The sequence below is a fragment of the Vicugna pacos genome, chromosome 12, assembly GCF_048564905.1.
Source record: "Vicugna pacos chromosome 12, VicPac4, whole genome shotgun sequence".
NCBI classification, from domain to species: domain Eukaryota; kingdom Metazoa; phylum Chordata; class Mammalia; order Artiodactyla; family Camelidae; genus Vicugna; species Vicugna pacos.
The window spans coordinates 29,935,581-29,960,161 of NC_132998.1; the positions used below are offsets into that span (position 1 = coordinate 29,935,581).

Below are 24,581 nucleotides of genomic sequence, written 5' to 3' on the forward strand. Positions count from 1 at the left end.
CAGGACTTGAACCCTGGCCTCTCAGACTGAAAGTCTAATGCTCTATGGACTGAGGCTATCCAGGCTAGAAGTTCACTTAACAATGACTAAAGTATGAATGTGGGGAGTGATAGCTGAAATAGAGGTGAGGAACAGATGATTGGATGCAAGAAAGTCAAGGAGTTCAGAGGCCAAAAATAGACTATCCATATAGATGCTAAATTCCTCAAGAATGGTACAAGAATAATGGTGGAAAGAAAGTCAATAATACAGATAACAAACCTTCAACACATGAAAGAGAATGATCAAGAAGACAATGGGTAATGGCAATAAGGTGGGAGAGAAGATGGCATATTTCGATAGCTTGTACTTCAAAGGAGCTAGAAGTGAAGTAGCTCAGGGACGAGAAAGCAAAAATAGTAAAGTAGTGATAGGGACACCTATCCGTCATCTCCGGGACCTGTTGTGCATGAATTACAAGAAGAAAAAAGAAAACAGTACCAAGAGAAGGCTGGGGAAAAAATCACTGTCCTGGAGAAACAGATGGGTTTCTGTTAGAGCAAAAAGGGGAAGCAAAAGAAGATGAAGAAATGGGGGGATTTTGCTGAAGACGTGTCATGAGTTCCAGAGGACACAGTAGAAGAGATTGGAGAAGTGATAATACAAAAGTAAGTCACATTGAGGGATATGCAGAGCAGTATATAGAGTCCCCATGATGACATGTGACCTGGAATGTGAAGAGGAATGAAAAGCATAAAGAATTTAGTCCATGTGGTCTTTTAGAAGGAAGTTAGTAACTAGCTTTGACTGTAGTCTCATTTCTGACACTAGACTCCAAAGCAGTTTTCAGTGATGATATGGGAAGTGTTGGAAAGCAACATGGTCTTCTAAAAAGTATGAGACCTCTATTAGCCTTATATGGACCCCCAAAGCCATTCCTATTAAACTCTGGGTAAACTGTAACTTTTCCAGGGGCTGTTTGTATTTTTAAGGGAAGCCGTTTTCCTTAAGCAGATGGAGAAGAGGGATTTGAGCCTCTGCATCTTGTGCCTCCTCTGGCCCACCTTTCTGTATGCTTCCCACTTCACCTCAGCTAGTGATCTAGAGAGTTAATATGGCAGAGCAAAGATTATAGCTGCAATTCTCCAATCATTAAAATCAGGTAAATACTGATATTTGATATCATGTCTCTCTAAATCACAGCTGGTAACTATGACAGAAAGATCAATGTGGCTATTTGTAGTTTGAATATACTTTCTGAAATTCTTTTGGGTAGCTATAAAAGTTGAATTTTAGATTTGGTTTTAGTTGTAGATTGATGACAGGGATGGTAAATTTCATAGAAGGTGAAACTTCCTAAGGGCTTCAAGATCATTCATGTTAGCTGGCTTATTTCTCAAGGCTTAAATAAATTTGGGCCTACCCAAATCAGCTGAAACAGGTCACCTTCACCTTGACCCAACTCTTCTACCAAGGAGAGGCCATCAGACAATTCTGTATGAAGATAACACAAAATAGTCTCCAAATTGGAGAACTTTATAGGTTAGTAGTTTATGCTAAATATATACAAACATCCTCGTTCAAATAACATCTACTCTATTAGCACTTTTTGTGTGCTCAGTCTTTGAGGTATTGATATCCCAATTTTATATGTAAGTTGTTTCCCAGAGAATGAGTAATTTTGCCCAGGGTCTCACACACACAGTCAGTGATGCTGCTCAACCTGGGATGGTCGATGGAAAAGCTCAGGGAAAATAAGTCACTTGCCCAAGGCCATACAACTATTTAGTGATACTCCTGGGATGTAAACCTAGGTCTTGTCTCAACTTCTATGACACTTATTTTGGGGGATAGTTATTTACTCTTTCTCACATGATGCTTCTATTCACCCCACCTAGACCATCTTGAACTTGACCTGTCCATCCAAAACTCTGGCACACATATCTAGAAGAAATGCTTTGCCCAGGCAGGTACCCATCTGTGTGTCCAAGGAGCCATTCTGTTTACCATTTGCCTTTCTACAAAGTGCCACATTAGTGAATATATGTAGCAAAAATAGACATTTCTTCCTTCTTGTTCTCTTACCCATTTGGGATCACTGTACCCCATTATTCTGTACACTGTCCCTCATCAGAGCTCCCTTTGTCCATTTCAGTGAGATATCAAGTGAATAGGCAGTTGGACCTGAGGTGGCTTCTAAGGTCCCTTCCAGTTCTAAAATTTCATGAGTCTGTCAGTGCTGTACTTCTGATTCTTATCTCGAAACATGGTATATTAAGCACTGGTAGCAGACATGTGCTTCTGTTGCTCCTCCCATGCACCAGCAAAAATATGCATAATAAATATTTTAAATGTTGGGTTTGCATTTCTGTAGTTTCTTCTATGATGTCAAGTAATGAGGTTTGATCGTGAAGAGGGAATATGGTCATGGTTTTCTGGAGCTGCCATCCAAAGTTCCAAGTACCCAACAGCAAGCAGAAAAGATGACATTGATTGCCTTTGTCTCTGAGGCTGAGGATACATATGTATTAATCAAGTAATTCAAGTTCTTCGTCTAGATGTCTACAGATCGACTCTTTTAGAAACCATCTTGTCAGTTTACCAGTTGAGCTTTGCCTATTGCAGTTTCTGATTTTCTGTGATTTTTCTCAAATAGCAATCCACCTACATCTAACATAATTTTTGCGCAGTTTTACAAGATACATTAAATTATTCCCTGCCAATAGACTAAAATTATCATTGTTATAATTCATTTATATAAACAGCAGTACCTAACTCACCAGTGATTTTTGTTCTCAGTGTTCATCGACTCCAAGAAATCTGAGCTGTATGAAGAAACTGAGGCCTGAGGACATTAATCCACTTGCTAGACTATTGGCTGTGAAGTCTCACTACAGTACACAAGTTTTTACTTTTATCCCAATTTTCTTTTTACTATACCTACTTTTAAGAGGAGATTTCTTTTTTTCCTAAAGAAAACACTTTATTTCTATCCAGTTGGAAACAGACCTTTAGGAATCCTTAGCACTAGTAAACTGTGATTTCCCCTGCTCCCCATAACAATACTTTTTTTTTTAAATTAAGTGGCAAAAAATTCAACAAAATAATGCTTGTGGTAAAAGGAAGGGGAGAAATGAGATGGCAGCTAGATGGGGAGGTAGAATCAAGAGGGGAGAAGGGCCAGAATATTTATGTGCTGATGAGAACAGTGCAGGAGAGAGAGAGAGAGAGCTGAGAATACAGGAGAGAGGGGAGGAATTTCTGGAGTGAGGTCCTTGAATAGGCAAAAGGGGATGTACGTGGTGTTTGGCCTCAACTAGGAACATGGAACTTTATGTGTATTAGTAGGAAAGAAAACAATGTGTGTGGTAACAAAAAAAGAAAAAAGGGTGAGTAGGTGAGTACTGTGGGAGGAGCTTGCAGAAAGTCTCTTATGATTGCTTCTATCTCTTTGATGAAACAAGAAGTAAGGTCTTCAACTAAGAGCGAGGATGGTGGTGGAGGTGGTAGAGAATTTGGGTGAGAAGAGAAGATCTGAAACAGCCATCTACGAAAGGAGATGAGTGAACAGACAGGGGAAATGGAGTATGATTGCCAGGCAAGGTCAAGGGCCTATTCTCCACTCTCTGCTCACCATAGCAAACACATGTAATAATGATCATATAATTTAGAAACTAATCACATTTTAAATTTGATTCATGGTTATATATCATCTTTGATTTTTTAGTGTTTAGTGTCTCTTAAGCAAGATAGCAAGTTCCTCAAGGTCATAGATCATGTCTTGTATTTCTTTGTGTCCTTACACTGATTTCTAAAGGAGCTGGGCACATAACATAGGTTCCATGAAAACTCACTGCATTCAATTAGAACCATCTCTGCTACATGTCTAGAATCAGAAATGGACATTGTGTGGTGGAGCTTACAAGCTTGATGCCAGCACAGAAAGAGAATGTGATTCAGGATGGTTGATTTTGAACTCCTTGACCTTTTAACCTTGGAGATTTTGGCTTGGGGGTCATGGCTAGGAGGGCACCAACTGAGATACCAATATCCACACTGAAGAGTCATCTGCTCTGTGCAGACTTCAGACCAAAGAGGTCACTTTGGAAAATTTACTTGTGTTTATTATAATGTTGCCAGGCAGGCATGATGAAACCTTATCTGACCTAAGACAAATATAGTAAAATCTTTATCTGTAGCATTTAGATGAGTTAACTGAGATTTATTCTTAATCCATTTGTTTGTTCATTTTTCAAGAACATTTGGATATTTGTTTCCTACCTCTGTGCTTTCAATTTATAGAAACTACAACTTCAAATAAGGAGACCATTTGATTCAACTTACAATACGAAGCTTATTCTGCCAGCTAAGAGGTTTGAAACGATTTGAGATCTTAGTTTTTATTATTGCTTCTTTAAACCATGATTACTATAACAAGTGATTTTTAAGAACAACCTCTAGATTCCTATATTTCTAGTCTTATTTCAACTTCAAATTATCTACCATCTCTCAAGTCAACCTGCCTTTAAAAGAAAACTGCTTTGGGTTCTTATTGTTTAGTCAAAGCCCACAGTTAGTGCCCTTTGTGTTTCTAGGAGGCCTCTTTTCAAAGTGGGTCAAGGCCACAATCAATTAATCCAGGTACTGGTAGAAGAACACAGATAGAAAAACATAGGTGTATTTCTAGTTCTTAGCACGTTGCCTGTGATGCTCAACAACTATTTTATGAATGAAGGAATAAATAAATGTATGAATAAAAAGTACAGTACTTACGTGCACACAAGAGGAGAAGGCATGAACAAAGTGATATAGGAGTTGACAGGGAGGAATCATCACTTCTAGGGTGCAAAGAGATGGCAGGAGGACTGAGGAAGGACAGATGGAAAACATGCTGAAATTTTCAACCAAAAGACCTGGGGCTGAGGTGGGGGAGAAGATACTTCAGCAGGAACTAAAGGGTCAAATGGGACAAAGCAAATCCAGAGCGTAGTAAGTAGTCCCAATTTGGCTAGAGGGACAGATGAAGTTATGTGATGAGGTACATTTGTTTGCAAAGGTCAGTTCAAGCTGAACTGCAAAGGGCTTGGGAATCATACTGATTCCATGATAACTTCAACCAGAAAGTTGGTGTGATTCAATACATTACTCTCCAGGATAAAGAACCCTGGGAAGCAGACATCTACAGTCTAAAAGTCTAATCACTTCTTAAGAGGACTTAGTAGAGGTTGCTTAGAAATAATTCCTTTTGGAAGAGATTTTGAAATTTAAGCAACTCAAGAAATAAAAACATGTTTTTCTGATCGTGCAGGACATCGAAGGGTCTGATTATACAAAGGTCAGTTACTCGATGATACATTCGAGCTGATCTACATCTGCATTTACTCTCTGTATCCCTAGGCCTTTCCAGAGAAGGCTTAGTTTGACGGTAGAAAGGAGCATGGCGCTATGAAGCTAAATGAGGAAAGAAAGATCTCAGATGTGAAGGGCCTATAGAATGCCTTGGCTTGCTCTTTCTTTTCTTTTTCTTCTTACTGTTTTTTACATGTTTGTTTTGTTTTGCACACATACACTTACTTAACTGGAACTACGGGATTTAGTATTATAATTCCAATTGTATCAGATTTCAAGTGTGTCTCTGTCTCAGTTACTAAAATCAGACTTCCTGGGCAAGGAGAAAGCCTCCACTGTGCTCCCAGCAAATGATTGGGACATAATGAACATCTGGAATGTATACTCAGCTTCTTTACATGATTACTGATAGACCCAATCCTGTCGTGTTCTTCCAGGACTATAAAAAAGTGTTAACACAGTTACATCACACACTTCAGCTGGTTTGTATAAGGCATGATTTTTCCACATGATATTTATTTAAGAAAGTAAATAATAGTCCCAACTCAAAGTGGTGCTGCAGCTCAGGGCACCCATGTTAGCCCAGCCCTGGAATTTCCTGCCCATTTTCTGGACTTAACCAAATTGCTTGACACTGAGCTATGTAACTTATTCTCCAGGAAGCATAGTTTAGTAGCTCCAAGAGAATGAAGTTTTCTCTAGTTTGGGGTGACCCCGCTTTAGTGTGGGTAGTTGGACTGCCCCAAGGATGAGTTGCATCTTTCAGTCATGTGTTACAGAAATGGTTTCCCTTCACAAAGAAAATCCCTCTTTTGTAGGATAACACAGCCCTGGAGTTGGCATGCTCAGGACATAGTTGCCACTGAAATTTGTCAAAGGGGCTCAGTTGAAGATCCTGCAGAATTGTTATCTATAAACTATAAAAATGCAGATTTATCACCACTGGTGCTAAATGCTGATGACTGCTATTGTCTAGTTGTTCTTGACTGTACTTAGTATCTGTTCTTGGTTCTTCTCTCCCACTGAAAGGATTCCTTTCATTCCCTGAGGGGTTCTGAGGTTTATGTTTTGTCTGTTTTGTGTTTGGGTCCTGAGAGTTGGTTGGGTTTGGATCACAAGAGTCCTTTGCCCCACTGAGTCTGTTCATAGGGGTAACACCTGGCAAATTGTCTGTAGTTCGAAGACATTTGCTTTATCTGCAAAATCCACAAAAGTCAGTGGGTCAGAAAAAGTCCAGATATTGGAAGACTTGACCTAGATGGCCCCTTGGGAAAAACAGATGTCCTCACTTAGCAGCCTCAGCCTCTCTCCAAACTTTGCAAATGCTACAATTGCCTCTGGATGTCTCTTGCTCTCCAAAGCAGTGGAGTGAATTTAACAACCTTGGCACCTTGCAGAGAAGCTAGCCAGTCCAGGATGTGGGATTGCTACCTTGATGGGAACCCAAGCTGGGAAGGAGCTTGCCAGTTGGATTGGCAGTGCTCAAACCCCAGCAAGATCCAAATCTGAAGTCACCATTTTCCCTGTGAAGAAACAGGGATGTAAAGCCAGAGAGCAGTTGATTAAAAGGAACAAGTTCAGCTAGTGTTAGCCTGGGAAAGAAGGTGGGGGCAGGAAAAAAATGCAAAGAATAACTGGGAGCCAAAGGCCAAAATACTAGGCAGTGAGCATACAATCTGGTCAAACCATCCATCCTACCTTAAACTGCAGGAAAGTCAGTAAGACTTCAGGAACTGTCCCTACTTCGTCATAAACTCCACTTGGGAATTGCCAGACAGGAAAACAATAGCTTTCTGAGAACGCCCAAGCTACACCACACCAATTCTAAGGCAGGTTGAGAGGGATTTGCTATGTTCTCTCTTTCACAGCAACCTGTAGATGCTTCCGTAACCTTGGGAAGTACAGACACCTAAGACTTAGTTTGCCTTAGTGTCTAGGAATCTAAGAAGTAAAGCATAAATTGTCATTAAATGGGAAATGCTATGGCCCTTATGTCTCATCAGAACAAAGTTTATCTAAATCAGAGTGGGATTACTCAGTTGATAGATGCTTGGCAGTGTGAGTTGCTTTACTACAGTTGAGCACATCAAACACTCCAGTAAGAATATAACCCAGAAAATCTATCCTCTGTTCTTACTGTAATTGGAAGAGTAGAAGTGTAAGTGTCTTCCAGTATGAGGCAGGCTTTGCCTGAGCTTCTGGTTTGGATTCTTGTACCTCTTATTTCTGGAGAGTAATTACTCCTTCTGCAGCTTTTGTTGCCTGTTTTGTTTTATTAGAAGAAACATATTATAGTGAAAAATCTGAAGTGATTTGATTTCCTCTCTTATTCTGAGGCAGTAGCTAAGGCTAGAAGTGGTGGGAATGAGGACTAATAAACATAATCTCTCATTGTTAGTTTCCCCTAAAATGCTCTAAACATGGCTGTAACCAGACTCCATCCTAAGTGCTCATCTCTGAACTTTCACTGGATGTTTTGGAAATGGCTATTACAATTATTCTAAACTCATGTTTAGAATTAATTATCCCTTTATTGAGTACCAGTGAAAGTACAGAATTGTACTGTGGGGAATGTAGGAGTTATACAACAAAATATTGAAAGAGATCACCCATCTACCAAAGATGTGTAAACCATGTAGTGGTGTGTATTAGAACAATCTGAATTTGAATCCTGGCTCTGTAATTTACTAGCCATAGGACATTAGGCAGATCACTTAACTTCTCCTGACTCAATTTTCTCTTCATTCATCCAATAAATATTTTTGAGAATCTTGTATATTCCAAAAACAGCACCAGGCACTTAGAAACAAAAAATGAAAGTAAAATATCTATTTCCTTGAGGTATGTGAGAATTAAGTGAGATAATTAAAATAATATGAAATAAAGAATCAAATATAATGTATACTCAATAATGCTAATGGTTTATTATCATTATTACTTAACAAATATTTAGTAAGAACCTACTGAAAACCAAACACTATGCTGGGGTGAGGGATATGCAGGTGAACAATAATGGGCTATAAAGAAGCCATAATGGACATTAGCAAGAGAGCAGACTGCTGAGGAAGGGGGTGTTTTGAATGGTAGGAGAGGATTTAGGTATGACCAAGGGCCTCTGAGGAAGTATAAAACACATGAACACGGCATTTGAGGAAGATGGTTCCAGCAACCAGAACTGGCCAGACTGCCATGAGGGAAGACTGGTTAGATGCCCATCCAATAATCCAGGAATTAATTAATCCAGTCTAGAATAACACTGAGCAAATTGAGAGGAAGAGGCTGAATTTCAAAGACATGATAAAGAAAGGAGGAAGAATGAGGGTGAGATTTGATGAGTGCATGCATGTAGATGTCACATAAGTAAGCCAAGACCAAGGCAATGAGCATAGAGGCTCAAGCTTTGAAGAATAAAGCAGTAAACTAAGTCACTAAATACACATCCACACAAACATATACGTATATACTATATTTTCAGTCAATACTAAGGACAAATAGCACTATTCAATGTTTTTAACAGCTGTTAACTGTGGAAGTAATACCTGTGAAATGTAAATAATAATGATAATAACTAGAAAATACATTAAAGTATTAAGAAGAAAGTTAAAATTGTAAATCTAACTAGACTTCAATTAAAAAAAAAAGTTAAAATCATTTGTCATCCTGCCACCCAAAAGGTCATGGCAGCATATTAGGCCAGGCATAGAGTCAGTCTTTGGGGGCAGAAGCATGTAGAAAAACCTCACTCTCCATTTTGCCAAAGGATAGAACATCACCCTTCCCCAAACATCACCTTAGGCCTGAAACTTCTTTCCATTGATCAAAACTGCAATTTTTTAAAGTAAGGGAATGAACACACTTGCTATTATGTAGAGAAATTAAGCATAGATATTTACATGTGTGATCATGTGCTTGTGTGAGTGTGCGTGTATGTGTTCGTGTGTATGTGTGCATGGGTCATATGCACAGTTGTTCTCCTCAGTGGTAGGAAAAACAAAACGCTGTTCATTTTCTTGTCATCAATGAGCAAAATCTTCATAAAGTATTAGTGACATGGCCAAGGCAAGGGTCCTGTGACTTCCTTTTGGCAGCAATCAGGGAACAGTAAGTGCAGGAGCAAAAGCTGAATGTATGAGAGGAAAATGTAATCCATTAACTTGAGTTTTCTTTTCTACAACTGGGGAAAGACTATCATTATTGTTCACTTGTCATGAGGGAGGATCAGCAAGCACACCTTTTAAGAACCACTGGTGTGATGGTTAGTTATATGTGTCAAGTTGGCTAGGCCACAGTATCCACATATGCAGTCAAACATTCTAGATGTTTCTGTGAAGGTATTTTTCAGATGAGATTAACATTTAAATCTGTAGACTTTGAGTAAGCAGATTACCCTCCATAAAGAGGGTGGGCCTCATCCAATTAGTTGAGGGACTTAATAGAAAAAGATTGATATTCCTGGAAGAAGAAAGAATTCTACTAGCAGGCTGCCTTTGGACCCAAACTGCAGTTCTTCCCTGAGTCTCCAGCCTGCTGGCCTACCTTGCAGATTTTGGACTTGCTAAACCTCCGCAATCATATGAGCCAATTCCTTAAAATATATTGATTGAGAAAGAAAGAGAGAGCGAGGAGATAGATAGACAGACAGACAGATCCTGTTTGTTCCATTTCTCTGGAGAACCCTGACTGATACAACTGGGTTTAAAGATCTATTCTGAGCTCTGGAAGAAGCTGAGGTCTTGACCAAGGTGTTGTGAAAAGGCGCAAAGTGTGTATTAGGTGTACCTGAATGTCTGCAAGGTACCAAGGGCACACCTGCACTCCACGCTCAAGGGGCTGTACTGGGCAGAGGATGAGGTACTGTCTCCAAGGATATATGCTTCTCAGATGGATCATTACCAAGGTCTTACCTAGATTCTTTGTCTTCTCCTCAGTTGATTCCTCAAACATCTGTTTAATGCAGGGAACCCTCACAGGAAGCAGTCTGAAATGTTTCTTAGTAGCCACCTTCAAGTAAAGAATCAAGGCTGAAAGCTGTATGTTCTGCTCTCAAAGAACACAATAAAGCCTCCCTTAATTGACCTACATGAAGAGTGGGATGCTCTGATAAACCAGTTTTTCCAGGAAGTTTAGGGCTAACCAGAAACAAGATCTTTTTGCCTCAACCCTTATTGTGGAAAATCTTTATCAAGTATAGTCATTTCACTTTTCCATTAAAATCTACTTACCAAGGTATAAGCACTACAACTAAATGTTTCAAAATGTAATCTCTGGCAAAACCATTGGGTGATCAGTCTCCACCTCAGTTCTTCTTATCCGGGACTGCTCAGATTGACCTAGGTTATAATGTAACCCAGGTCTGCTGTTGCATATTTACCTTGAGGCCCTGTGCCATTCCCAGAATTAATCACACATTCAGTTACAGACAAATCTTTGTTTACCAGAGAATCATGAGGGAATTGAGACTGTTTTTCAGTCTTGCAGCTCTGTGAAGGCTGCTGATGGTGCAAGGAGGACTAAGGGGCCCCCACGGTTGCGGCAGTATGAGAGCATGGCTGAAGCCTTAGCTCGCACTCACCCCAGCACTGGGAACACCTCCTCATTCCCATGTAACTTTGTCCATGCTGTTCCCTCTGCCTGGAAATAGCCTTCACTGTTTTTTTTTTTTCCAGCTTGTATGTGAACTCATGCCTCAATACTTAAATGCTGTGCAATGTACCAAGCCTTTTTCAGTATCTCCAAGCTCTATGAAAGACTAGAATGAAAAAGAGGGCGAGATTAGAGGGTATCTAAGTTCTCAAGAAACATAATTAATGCATTTACATGGTGGCAATTTTTTGTATGCAGGGTTGTTGCTCCCTGCTTCTTTCATTGTGGCTATGCTGGTTTTTTTTTTTTTTTTTTTTTTTTACTAACACATAGCATGTTATACTGCAATGATGCCCAAACATCAGACATTCCGATACCAATTACATACTGTTTTTTGTCATAACTGTCTGCCATATGTAACATAATTTACTTACTTTAAAATGTCTTTTCTTAAATTGATTTTTTTAAGACTTAGATACATATATTTTAAAAACTAAGCTTTAAAATATCTATTTCAAAAATAGCTTCACTTGTCCTAAATGGAAAGTATTCTTAAAAATAAATACCATAAAAACAGTATTATTAAATTCCAGGTAAAACCACTTCATATAAAGACTTTGGGCTTAAGATTCATTTTTGGTTTGGTTTTTTGTTTTGTTGTTGTTGTTATTGCTGTTGTTGATTTTTGGGGTTAGAAAGGGAGATTAGCAAGTATTAAAGAGGCACTGAAGACAGACTTGTACTAAACTGAGACTTTCCACGCTTACATGATTCTATAACCATGATGTCTTTGACCATCAGTGTTAAAGCCTACATTTTGAACACTGATGTAGAGAGAGTGCAGAACAGACAAGGGGACTGGATTTGAGCTCCACTTGCAAGCACCTAAATTCGTTACATTAAAACAAGTCACTTTTCTATCCACCACACCCCTTACCCCTCCTTTCTTATTTATAAAATGAAGACGTTGGTCATTTCAGTTTCAGAGAGTGTATTATCTATTTATCATAATTTATTTTCCAGAGTTTCATTCAATCAATAAAATGTTGAGAGCCTACACCAGGAGTGAGCATTGGGAATAGAGCCATGGAGAAGTCATCATGCTCTCATAAAGTTTGTCTTTCTCCACGTAGCACTCATCCCCTTTTTAAAACTAGAGTGAATTAAATACCTTTTGTTTCAAGAGGATTACTAAAACTAAAGATAAGTGCAGGTTAAAGTGTATTTGAATCCAGAGCTTTTCGCACGCCCCACGCCTCTCAAACGCCACACATCAACGGTTAAGATTGCGGTGGCAGTTTCCCCGAAGTCCACTAGAGGGCGCGCGCATTTCTCGATTCCAAAAGAAAGTTCTCTTCGGGTACTTGCCCCTGAAATTTGGAATTGGTGTCGCCTTTCCTCACTTTCTATTCATCTTGGGGCAATTGTGGTGAGCCCTCAGGTTCTCTCACTCCACCAAGCCATTCTCGCCCCACGCAGTGACTCTTCGTCAGCCATTACGAAGAATTCTTTTTCTCCCAAAACCACAAAAGTTTTGCTTCTGACTGTTCTCAGCATTTGCCCTTTTGACATTTTAGAAGAAATAAGATCCAAGTTTGATGTTGAAAAGAAAGCACTGATTTCTTTAGTGGGAGGATTTCTTCTCCCTATTACTGTTTTCCCTAGCTGTGGGGGAAAATGCTCCTCTAAGGATTTAAAGCAGTTCCTTTGAGCTAAAGATCTTTCTGTGGGATAACAGAGCTGCTTCTGAGCAGATCTTTTGGAGCTGACATTGGTCTCCTTGTTCAGCAGCATGTTATATTTTTGAGGCTCAGCCTTTTCCTCTGAGTTTTACATTCTTAATCGACAAGATCTTGATCTCAAACATTGGAGAATACGCTCCCAGACCAACCGTCCCCACAAACCACAATCCAAGAAACATGTCCAGTAGTTTACCCCAAGGTTTGTACCTGATGGGTGGCCCCAAAACCTTCAACCTCACCCTTTATTTGGTAACAAAGTCCTCTTACCTCTAAATAACTATCCTGAGCTTTTCTTGAGAGTCAGCAAAGACATTAATGAAATAACTTGTAAGCATGCCCCATTGTATGCAGATATGAAATTACCTTTTGAATGGGCAACTCTGCATTTGACATGGGGAAGCTGGGAACCTGGCTCAAGCAAAAAGAGTGGGGGAGGGGGACAGGGCTTTGGCCCCTGCTTTTGTGAATCTCAGTCAGCCTGCTCTTAAAGGAGACGAAAAACTTTTTTTTTAGAGAAAGGTGTCAGAAGTCTTCTGAGACTACAGCTTCATGCAAATACCCTACTCAAGAAGCAGGCTTTAGGGGAGAGTTATTTATATCCCACAGGCATTACACATGCAGAAGGTGAAACTGTGAATCTCTGCATTTCCAGGAGTGGATGTTCTCATGATGAGCACATCCTTGCTATTTTGGTGGTGTACAGTTCCCATACCTAACTGTCAGATTGTTCCAGGCAGGAGACCACGTAATCATTCAGTAATTTTAGAATGACCCTGTGTGTTTCTCTCCAGTGGGGCTTCTTGACCTGAGCCTTTCCTGGGGATTAGATTTACTACCATCTTGGACCCTCTAGTAATAGGTGCATTCATCTTTTTCTCCTAAACAGGTGCAGGATTTGGTCATTAAAAAGTCATCATGTGGCACATTTACTGCCCTTTGGCTTTCATGTTGACTCCTGGAATTAGCAAAGAAAATGGCCATTTCCCTAGGAATTATTGCCCTGCTCTGTTGCTGGCTCACCCTACCCAGAAATATAGACCATTCTCCACATTGAAGTATACAATAATCACTTCAGGAAATTGCTTTCCCTATTGGAAACCGAGAGCTCACATCGGAATGTTTCCACAGCACAGCTGATGATAATTACGACTCACTGAAATTTCAGTTTTCTTTGATTGTGACATAAAAACTGGGACATAAATTAAAACCCAATTATCCTTTAAGGGTAATTGGGGTTATAAAACCAAGAGACTGTGAGTCCGTGTGTCGCTGTCGCAGGAGCACAGTGTCTGATGGAATGGTATGTGTTCTATCTCCCAAAGCAGCCTTTCACTTGAAGTGGTTGGGGATCAGGAGCTCCTAATCCCCAGGTGCTCACTACTTGCCACAACAGTACATCAGACTGGGGCACGGCCTTGGAGAAGTGCAGTAAGCTTCTAGCACGTCTTGGAATGATTAAAAATGTGAAAACTGCAATGGGAAAGTTGTGGCCTCCCCCTGTGTAGGTGCTGGGTGGTGGAGCAGGGCACTGAGAGCCAAGACTCAGCTGGTACCTGACTGTGCATGTGGAAATGACAGATCTTTCCACCTGTGAGATAGGGGAAGTTCTTTGGTTCAGTACAATCTATATCATCAATGCCCATGAAGGGAAATTGGACTTTTTTTTTTTCCACAAAGGGCATGATCTGCAAAAGGTGTAGGAAAAAACAGATTTTTGGTAAATCAAGTCATAAGCTAAGTGTATGAAGCGGAGCTCATTAAAGGAAGTCTTGGATTATTCTTGAAGTACAGGAATTGCCCACTCACCTGCAGATGCCTTCCAGGCCACCTCTTGATGATGCATATTGGTAACATCTTCAGGTAAAAATTACATCCCCTGAAGCTTCCCAACCTTGTACCCCAAAGCCTCTCATGACACAGCCCTCCTCCCCGAATCTGAATTCTCAAAAGGGGTTCACTTCCTTGTCTTTCCAGAGAATTTGTTATTCCCTGCCAGTGTGCACTTTTCATAGTTTTCAAAGAGCACATACCCACCACCTGAGAGTGGCGCTTTCCTCTTTGTCTCTGCCACTTAGCTGAAAGTCCCTGTGGGGCCTTGACCATGATGTGTGTAATTGGGCACTTAGTAGGTACTCATTAAATGATGCTAAACATAGTGCACCATTGAAATGGCATAACTCCAGGTGTCTTAATTGTCTTTCTGGAAGGTAAACATTGCCACAAGTTATTAACCACAGAAAAGACTTGAGCAAACTCAACCCCCTTTCAAAACCAGTCAGGTTTTCCTTCGAGGGCACTCACCTCTGCAAACGACTTTCTGGCTGTAGGACAGTGCAAAGACCCGGGCTAGGCTTTCCAGGAGACCTGTGTTTTCGGTTGATGCGTCAGTATCACCAGGTCCCCTGAGAATCATGACAGAGAACATGCAAGGTCCAGGTTATTGCCACCATCCCTGGGAAACTGTGACTGGATAGACATCTAGGTAAAGTGGTATGTCTGACCTGGGCTTTTGCAACCTTCTTTCATAATCCGCTTTCTTATCTCCTGCTTCGCAAAACCAAAGAGAAATTTGTACAAACTGTATTGACAAAAGATTAGAACTTGATTTTCAATGGCAAAGGCAAGTATACATTATAAATAGCAAAACAGCTGGCTTGGACTATGTTGCCGGCCACTCATCCAGTTGAGAGATTTGAATGACATCATAACCCTTGAGAGGGTATTGCTAGCCAGCTGGTGTTATTTAGAATACACAAAAATTGGAGAAAGAAGGCACACTCACATACACACATGCACACACACACGGGTTCAAGTTATGCAGAAAATATGAACAACGGGAAAATCATTTGCCCCTCAGGTGCCCTTCCCCTGAGGGGTGATAGGCAGCTGAGTATAGGAAGGGAAAAAAAAGATTCGATTTTATTTTTTCAGTTGGCTTTACAGCTCAGCAAAATCTTTGCCCTGTCTTGGGCAAAAAGCAGGAGACAGTGTCCTAAAGGGAGCCGACTGCAAAGCTGCCTGCCCCCTTCCAGGTTCAAGGAAATGAGATCATTCCCCTCAGTTGGCAACTGCGGTGAGGGGTCACCCCAGCGCTGTCTTCCAATCTAGTTCAGCCCAGTCATTTGAGGGTTAAAATTGTAGGGTGTGCTTGGCATGGTCTTTTCTTCATTTCTTTTTTTTTTCTTTTAATTTTGCTTTTGCTCTAGAATGTAAAATTGCTCACCCATCCTCCACGTATATTCCTCTCATACCGGTAAGGTGTATTAGCAGATGTGTCTTCTTGCCCAGTAGAAAGTTAATCAGAGAGCAGCCCCAGTATTTTAATGTCTGCTCACCCTGTCACTAACACACATTCTTTTAAGGGAAAAAAATGCTTCTGTGCTCTAGTTTTAAAATGCAAAGGTATGATGTTATTTGTCACCATGCCCAAAAAAGTCCTTACTCGATAACTTTGCCAGAAGAGGGAGAGAGAGAGAAGGCAAGCGTTCCCCCAGCTGTTTCCTGTCTACAGTGTCTGTGTTTTGTAGATAAATGTGAGGATTTTCTCTAAATCCCTCTTCTGTTTGCTAAATCTCACTGTCACTGCTAAATTCAGAGCAGATAGAGCCTGCGCAATGGAATAAAGTCCTCAAAATTGAAATGTGACATTGCTCTCAACATCTCCCATCTCTCTGGATTTCTTTTTGCCTCATTATTCCTGCTAACCAATTCATTTCCAGACTTTGCACTTCAGAAGCAATGGGAAAAATCAGCAGTCTTCCAACCCAATTATTTAAGTGCTGCTTTTGTGATTTCTTGAAGGTAAATATTTCTTACTCTTTGAAGTCATTGGGGAATTTTCTTTAAATTGTGTACTGTTTGCTTCTGCCTAGAAATGTTCTTCACTTTAGAATTTTCATTGTTTCGGCACTGAGAGTTATTTATAAATTGCTGAATATGCAATTCTGTGGGATCTGAAAAAATAGCTCCGGGAGATAAGTGCCTTTGCACAGATATCTGTATGAGTAGAAACTATTGCAAGGTACTTATGCTAAATCCTCCACTTCTGCAGGGCTTCAGTGGTGTCATTATAGAAGATTCCTTTAAATCCTGTCTATGGTTAAGGGCTATAGAGCATGGATATGAACTTTTGGATTTTTTTTGCAGGTGCAGATGTTTTATTTTTAAGACCATGTTCGTGTGTGTGTAGGAGTGTGTGTGTGTGTGTGTGTGTGTGTGTGTAACTTGTCAGGGCTTTTATTACAAGGCATGCCACATACAAAGAGTTACATTTTAAATGATTTTAAAGCTTTTAAATAGGATCTTTGGAGCTAAGGTCCCGGAACTCTCTACATTTATGCCCAGAGAGTCAAAGTTAGAGTGAAGTTTAATTTGCTCTTCTGAAAAAAAACTCCTTAAGAACTCTTACTGACCTTGCATATTCATATAATTTAAACAAATGCATACTGTATATGGAAAGCGGAAACTTTCTAGCAACTGCTATTCCAAGTTTTTTCTTTTGAGGAGGACTCTCATGGGTGAAGTTTGGACTTGGGGTTTCGTGCTGTAAAACTCTGATTTTATACTCGATGTTGTAAAGTCTCTTTAGGTAAATTTGGCTGGCGTTGTCAATGCACTGACTTCTCGTTTCCAATCACTGGCCCTAGTTCAAGTTTCCATTCTCAGCAAAATTATATCCTTCAAGACTTGTGTTTTTCCAATTTGCAAGCACTTTTAAGCCGCTGTCACTGGCTCCCTGATGCAATTGCCTGAGGGCTCAATTCATAAACCGTCCCTACCACTAAGTACGCGGTACTCATTTGCTGCTTTCAAATACTCCACCACTGGGACTTTTCTTAGTCAAGTAAGTGGCTTAGGAGTTAAGGATACATCCTTGTCAGGCACCTGATTCTGCTGCCCTTGAGATGCTGGAATGCACACAGGCTACCTTGCTTTTAAAAGGAATGAAGTCAATAGACGTATGTGCTATGTGGTCTGACAGCTGAGGGTTTTGTCTCCCTGCTTAGACGATCCTAAAAGAGGCTATGGAGTGTTATCTCTGCATTAATTACACGTTTGGAAAACTCCAAATGTGTATGCTGAACTTTTCTGAAGTAGAGCTAGCCATTAAGTTGTTGCTTTTTCCTGTACTTGGAGCAGGAAGTGGTTTGAGGGAGCTACGTGGTCTTTCAGTGTAATTCAATGAATAAAGGTGTCTGCCAGGCAGAACTCGCAAGCTGATTGTACTCTCAGTCTCAAGATGTTTCCAAGTGTTTGAGTCAGAGGGAAGAGGGCAAGGGAGAGGACTGGAGCTTGGGTCACTGTTCAGGGAGGCTACAACAGGCACACAATGGAAATTGGTGGCTTGATTGGGAGGAAAAGATTGACTCAAATCCCAGCTGTGCAATTTGCTCATTGTCTGAATGGACAAAAGGCAGTTTACCCAGGCTCATAGCATACCTGCCCGGGTGTCCAAATGTAACTAGATGCTTTCACAAACCCCACCCACAAAGCAGCACATGTTTTTAAGTCCTCAGTTTTCTATTCACATCAGTCTCATAATACCTACCCTGACCTGCTGTAAAAGATCTGGAACAAACAAAAATGGTTACACCTACAGTGAGTATTTTCTTATGACTATTGCCCTCAAATTTTGCTGGGCATTTCTTATTGTAGCCCAGACATCTGGAATCAATTGATATTCCATTTATTTACGATAAAAAGAAAGGTCTTTTCAATTCTGGATTTGTGAATGATTTTTGAGAAAGCGTGCTCTGCTTTTTTTTTTTTCCTTTTTTTTCTTCTCTGTCTGGTCCTTCCTTCCTTTCTCTCTCTCAAATCTTTCCTTTCTCTCTCTTCGTTTCTTTTGTGTTTGGCAAAATAAAAAGGCCAAGGAATGATGAACATATGGCGACACTTTTTTTCAAACTTTTAACTCCTAAGCAAGTTCCTTATTGTTTTCTTTTTGGGGGGGGACATAATGTGATAAATTCTCTGGTTCTCTGTGGGTGTACTGGACTGTTCCCTGAATGAAAGGAAAATGCACTAGAGGTTCTATCTTGTCCTAGAACTGTAAGTGCTGATATTTATCTGAGAACATAACTCAGCAAAAAAAAAAAAAAAAAAAAAAGGAAAGGGAAAATCTGTAAAAAAAAAAAAACCTTAAATCTTAAATGCTAGAGATTTATATGTATTGCTGGATTTAAATCTGTTATACAAAAGAACTAACTATTAAAAATATAACCTTGACACCTAGTGATGTTCTTAATTCACTAAAGCTATAAATTGAATACCTTTTTCCATGAATTTCATGAGAACTGAAGAACTTGAAGCATCTACAGTTGCAGGTGCTTGGCCTTCAGCATCACTATAAACACAACAGAGAAGAGAGGGATGGAGAAATAGGACTGGCAGAATAACATTCATTCTAGAACTGGCCCATTGCCAGAGTGTGGGGTATGTTCTGTAAGATCAGTTATTAGTTCTTGCTTTTGAGAAGGGCAGTAAAGTCCAGTTGGGTTGGATTTGCTGAGGTTTCCACTGGAAATATTGAAAGGGAACACTCCCACCAATTATTTTATTATTAGGAAAAATGAGAATTGGATGATAACTTGTTTCTAGCAGTCCCAGTGGCTTTGGCTGCGTGGGGGTGGAGGGTTTCCACCAAGAGGTCCTATCAAGAAAATGGAAGAAATGTTCAATTGAGCTTTTGCCTCCTCTTCTATTTTATATTCATTATTTATGATGATTTGCAAATAGAGGATGCTTTTCATCTTCAACTGTTTTACAAGCATTAACTAAATATTTACATCGTGTTAACAAGAGTCTGGGGGTTAGGCGTTTTTTCCCAATTGCTGAGCCAAGAGTCTGGCCACAAAAATGGAAATCTTAATTAAAGTGATGGAGCAAATTTTGCCACTGATGTAGAAAGCCAATAAGTTAAGAGTTCATGGAGGGCAAGGAAGGTGGTCAGAAAATAAGTGACTGAGTCTGTTTCTCCAAAAGTGATGGGGCTGAATGGACCTGCCACTACTGGGAGGTTCAGAAAAGCCTCTTTTCATAATGATAGCTTCCAGCTTAACTCTGTGACCTTTTGATTGGGTCCCTCACTTAACATCCTGTCACTGACTCTGCCAATGCTGCTGAAAAGTAAATGCATCTGAGAGAGGTGAAGCTACTCACCTTAGGAGGCTTCCTGGAAGAAACCACATCCTTGTGCCACAAGTAGCAATATGGAAAAACTTAATGATCACCTCTGCATTGTTTCTACTGCTGAGAGTGAAGATGGAGACTTGAGCCACGGGAATCCTGCTTCTGGCAGTGCTGCCATTTGGCTGTCTATCATTGGCTAAGTCAGGCCAAGCAGGGGTCCCTGCTGTAAAATGGATACAGTGACATGTAAGTCCCTCCAAGAGATGAAATCAAAATTCCTGTGACTAAAAATAATAATAATAATAATAATAATAATAATAATAATAATAATAATAATAATAAAATTTTAAAAAAGGCTTTTCCAGGTTTTGAGCCCAGTGCCCTATTCATGGAAGGCACTGCCTACACATGCGTTGATCTGATATTGAGCTTAACACATGGAGGTTTAGAATGCAGAAGGAGTGGGGTTTACTTAGCATAAGCAATTTCATTCCTAAATGCTCACATTTTTTCCTGTTTCTGGTTTTTATATCCACTTGTAATTGTTAACTGCTGGTATCCCCCAGGTAAGAAATCTCTGTCTCTCTGTCTTTCTCTGCCTCTGTTTCTCTCTGTCTCTGTTTTTATCTCTGTCTGTCTCAAAAGTGAAAAGAAAAAAAAACTATAATGATATATAGTATTTTCACAAGTTCTTTTTCAGTCACACTGAATTCTCTTTAATCAGCAGCTGGGGAATGATGTTCTGGTTAATTTAGTATTCTGGTCAATAATGAATGCACATGCCATCTGTGGATGGCCAGTCTTCAGAGAATTTAAATTAATAAAACATATTTGGCCCCAAATCTGAAATGAGCACAATTTAACCTTTGATAGTTCCAAAGGTTTACTAGGATCTCTGAATGGTGTGCGATCCCATTGCAATAACAGCATCTTTTGCTTCCATAGTAAATGTTTCTGGATATTTTACCTCACTGAGTTGTAAAAGGAACCCATAAAGAAGGGGGTTCAGGGAGGACTTCTCAAGGTTGCACAGTAGCAGGAGGATTAAACTCAGGTTGCTTGATGCCAAGACATGCTCAGTCCACACCGCCCTGTGGTCACTCACACCTCCTGTTGCACTTCTGAGCGGGCAGTTCTGATTGACAGTATTGGAAAGCTGGGGGCAAAGGCACTCCTGCCTTACCCTCAACCCCCTGGCAAGGACCCAGGAGGAAGCGTGACTCTCCTTCTGCTTCTTTGGCAGGTAAAGATGCACGTCACGTCCTCCTCGCATCTCTTCTACTTGGCCCTGTGCTTGCTCACCTTCACCAGCTCTGCCACGGCTGGACCTGAGACGCTCTGCGGGGCTGAGTTGGTGGATGCTCTTCAGTTCGTGTGCGGAGACAGGGGCTTTTATTTCAGTAAGTAGTCCTCCCTCTCACTGCTCTGTGGATTTACAACCGCAGGGAGTGTGTGAAGAACGGAATGACTGCCCGTGGCTGGCAGTCGTCCTCAGCCTCTGAGATTCCTCACCTTAAAGTGAGCCTAGTGTTTCAGCGGGGCTGTGGCAGCTTTTGCATTTAGGATGGAATTTTCCTCCTTAGCAGTTTGTCTTCCCGCTGAGTTTTCCGGCAACTATTCTGCTCAACCCTCACTATTCCATTCCTTCCAGTGAAAAGATGGGACAAAATGGCCCTGGGGGATTGAGGTTTTTTTCCGAGATCTGTGGGTGCATGGATAAACATATGTAAACATGTAGGCCTGTTTTAAGTGCTAGGTAATTTGGAGGAAACTAGGAAGGTGGAATTGGCAAAAGAATTTTAGAGGCACATCCCAGATGTCTCCATGTGATATGAAATCACCATGAACAGACAGGTGAACTTTGCTGAAAGGCTCGTTTGCTAATACACAGGCTCTCTCTAAATGGAAACTGAAATGCTGTATTAATTTGCCCTCCATGCAAATTGACCTTGATTTTTTGTTACTGCCTTCTTTTGACGTTGCTCTTCTCTGGGGCTCTCCAGTGATGTCTCCATTTGGAAAAGGGTTTCTGACAAGTGCAAGGTCACTTAGCCCATATGTAGGTCTCAGGTGATTAAAAAGTCGACAGTCAATAAAAAGTAGACAGCCAAGTCCATGCTTGCAAATAAATAATAAACACAAACAAGAGTCAATGCTGCCTAAGGGAACAGATCACTTAAAGAACCTACCTCAGAGGCATCTGTCTCGTTGTATATTGCAGGACACTGAAAGATGGAAAGCCAGATGCTTATTCTGTATAATTCTTTGAAATTTTAGAGAGTTCCAGGGAACTGACGCTCAGGTCCTCAGGACGATGAATCATTCTTAGAGGTTCATATCTCTCAAGTGTAGACAGCTCACCTCAGCTACCCACTAGGCTTTGAATAGCTCCTGTGATGACTTACGTGCTTCAAGTCTCTCTCATCGTCTTCCCAGCAAGGGGTGTGTGTGTGTGAGAAAGAGAGACTCAGGGGAGGGGTCTGTGTGTAGCAGGCTGGGATGGGTAGGAAGAACGGGAAGGAAGAGGCTGATAGGCAGGTTGATGATCTGTACTTGGAGATTTGGCGACAAACAGCTTTTCAACAACTAGAGACAGAGAATGAGAAGTGCTTTCTACTCTTTGAATGGATAAATTCCTACTCTCTGTTTCCAGCCAGTGCTTTAATTGAGTGAATTCATTTATTTTTCTGGCAATAAAGCAATTCTATCCAGTTCTCTGTTGCCGTGCAGATGAGCGAGTTCACTGGGTGAATGCTTTTCAAATAGCAGACTTTTACCTTCAAAATATCTTGCAGAAGGCAAATGTGTCACATCAGCATCACCCAATGATGGGTTGTCACTATTCTTTACTTTGCTGCTACTGGTCCACATTTTAAAAAATGAGTAAGTGGTTCTCACTTACTATGCCCAAGAGGACTTTTTCTGCCTTGATAATCCATTTGTGCCATTTCCTTTTATCCACTTCACTAGGTGATTGCCAAGCCCCCCAGTGTCTTCTGTTATGTGCCAGGTTGAATTGTGATGTCCAACATGACATGCTCCAGGATTTCCATGCACAGTGCATGGAAACTGAATCTTTCTATAACTTTCTGTGATGTTTGCATTAGGTGACAAAAAATGAGAATGGAAAGAAATAATTTGGTCTCAAGTAAACATATTATCTTATATATTCACACAGATAGTTAAGAGTATTGTACAGCTATGACAGAAACCAATTTAAATGCACTTTTGAAATGCATTCTGTTACTCCAATAATCAGATTTTAGCAAATGCTTTTTAATTCTATTTTAGTAACTTCAAAGGGGAAGGTTAATTATGGCAATGCTTGATGTTTAGAGTGTAACTCTGGGTAGAAGTTGGTTTTATAAACTGTGTATTATTATTATTATTATTATTATTATTATTATTATTATTATTATGAGTCTATATATCATAAGTTCTGCCTTATAGAACTCCATGACTTATTGTAAATTCTTTGTCTGACATAAACCCTTATGCATAAAAGTATTATTGTTAACTTGCTATCAACTGGACCACCCTTTTGCCCAAGATAAATTAGCCCCTTTAAACTCTTTAATTCAAAACATTGATGAAGCATCTGCTATGTGTAAGACACTGTACTAGGCATGAATGAGATACCAAGAGATTAACTTTTCCTTTGAGGAACTCACAGCCTAGTTGGGAGATAAAAACAAAAAACAAAAAACAAACAAACAAAACATACGTAAGTATCATCAAGTGTCATAAGAGAAAAATAATCATGGAAGAACAGATTATGGTCATTTATGCTTTTCCTGAATATTTTGTCCCATTTTTGAAATCTCCTAACCAGAATCTACCCTCTCAGTGGACTCCTTGATACCAAGATCCGTATTTATTTACCATTGCATGCCAGTATCTAGCTCAGTGCCTGGCTGATACAGCCTCAGCTCATATTTGATTGTTGAACTGACAGGACTGACTTGAATTGAATCCAGTTGAATGGAAAGGCATTACTTGTTTGATCTTAGTCTTCTTGATCTTAGTCTTCAGAATCATCAAGAATTAGGTTTGTCAGATACTTTGGACAATTCTCATCTCGTATTTACCCAGCTATTTGATAAAACTTTATCTTTTTTTGAACTGAATACAATGTATACTAACAATGACTTAGAGGCTGCATTCTTGTCCTCCCCAAGCTACATTGATGGTCTGTTTTGTGTCTGAGCCAATTATTCTTACAGGCATTAACTGCTGTCAACAAATTTTATTGTGTTTCCTTTTTGTCCCCTGAGATTTACTGTGTATGGAGAAGTCAGCCCTAAGTATTTATAGCCTTTGAAATACTTTTTAGAGGAAAAGAGTCTTCCCCACCTCTATCCCCTATCAATTGACTCATTATCATTTTACCCTTATTTTCAAAGTTTTATTGTGGCTGTGTGTTTTATTTTAAGCTACTCCAAGTTCATTTTCAATGTATGGGTATTTTTTAATAGTGGAGGTGGTTTCTGATCTTAGTTTGAAACTCAGACATCTCAAAGAAAATTGCCTCCATATCTATCTTTTTTGTTGGGCCAGAATATTTAACCAAGAGACTTTTTTAACCCTATTAGAGACAGAACTGTTTTGAATAATATTTTTGGTAAGCTTATCTTGTATGGATTGACCCAATGTTGTAAATCAGCTCATATTTCTTTACAAGCCAAGTTCCACTACAGCACAGGGGAAGCCACCTTCTAGATTATCTGTTTTGTGAACATCTTCCCAGCATAAGTGGAACAGTTCCTCTATTATTTTTGAGCTTCCCCAGACATTTTA

General features: G+C 40.1%; 1 protein-coding gene and 1 long non-coding RNA gene across 3 annotated transcripts in view; one reads left to right on the forward strand and one right to left on the reverse strand.

The window, feature by feature from the left end:
• LOC116282654 (uncharacterized) overlaps positions 1-19,001 on the reverse strand; it is a 31,520-nt gene extending 12,519 nt beyond the window's left edge. Inside the window, exons 1-3 of the long non-coding RNA XR_004192216.2 lie at positions 18,926-19,001; positions 14,955-15,055; positions 10,233-10,329 (exon numbers count right to left, since the gene is read on the reverse strand). This is a non-coding gene — a long non-coding RNA (uncharacterized lncRNA). The remainder of the gene's footprint in view (positions 1-10,232; positions 10,330-14,954; positions 15,056-18,925) is intronic.
• The window catches only part of IGF1 (insulin like growth factor 1), a 73,648-nt gene continuing 65,176 nt past the window's right edge, over positions 16,110-24,581 (forward strand). Inside the window, exons 1-2 of one of the 2 annotated variants that reach the window (XM_006205898.3) lie at positions 16,110-16,454; positions 21,028-21,184. In XM_006205898.3, coding sequence (XP_006205960.1) covers positions 16,392-16,454; positions 21,028-21,184 — 220 coding nt within the window. In that variant the 5' untranslated portion in view covers positions 16,110-16,391. The remainder of the gene's footprint in view (positions 16,455-21,027; positions 21,185-24,581) is intronic. The other variant, XM_006205897.4, reaches the window with a different exon arrangement.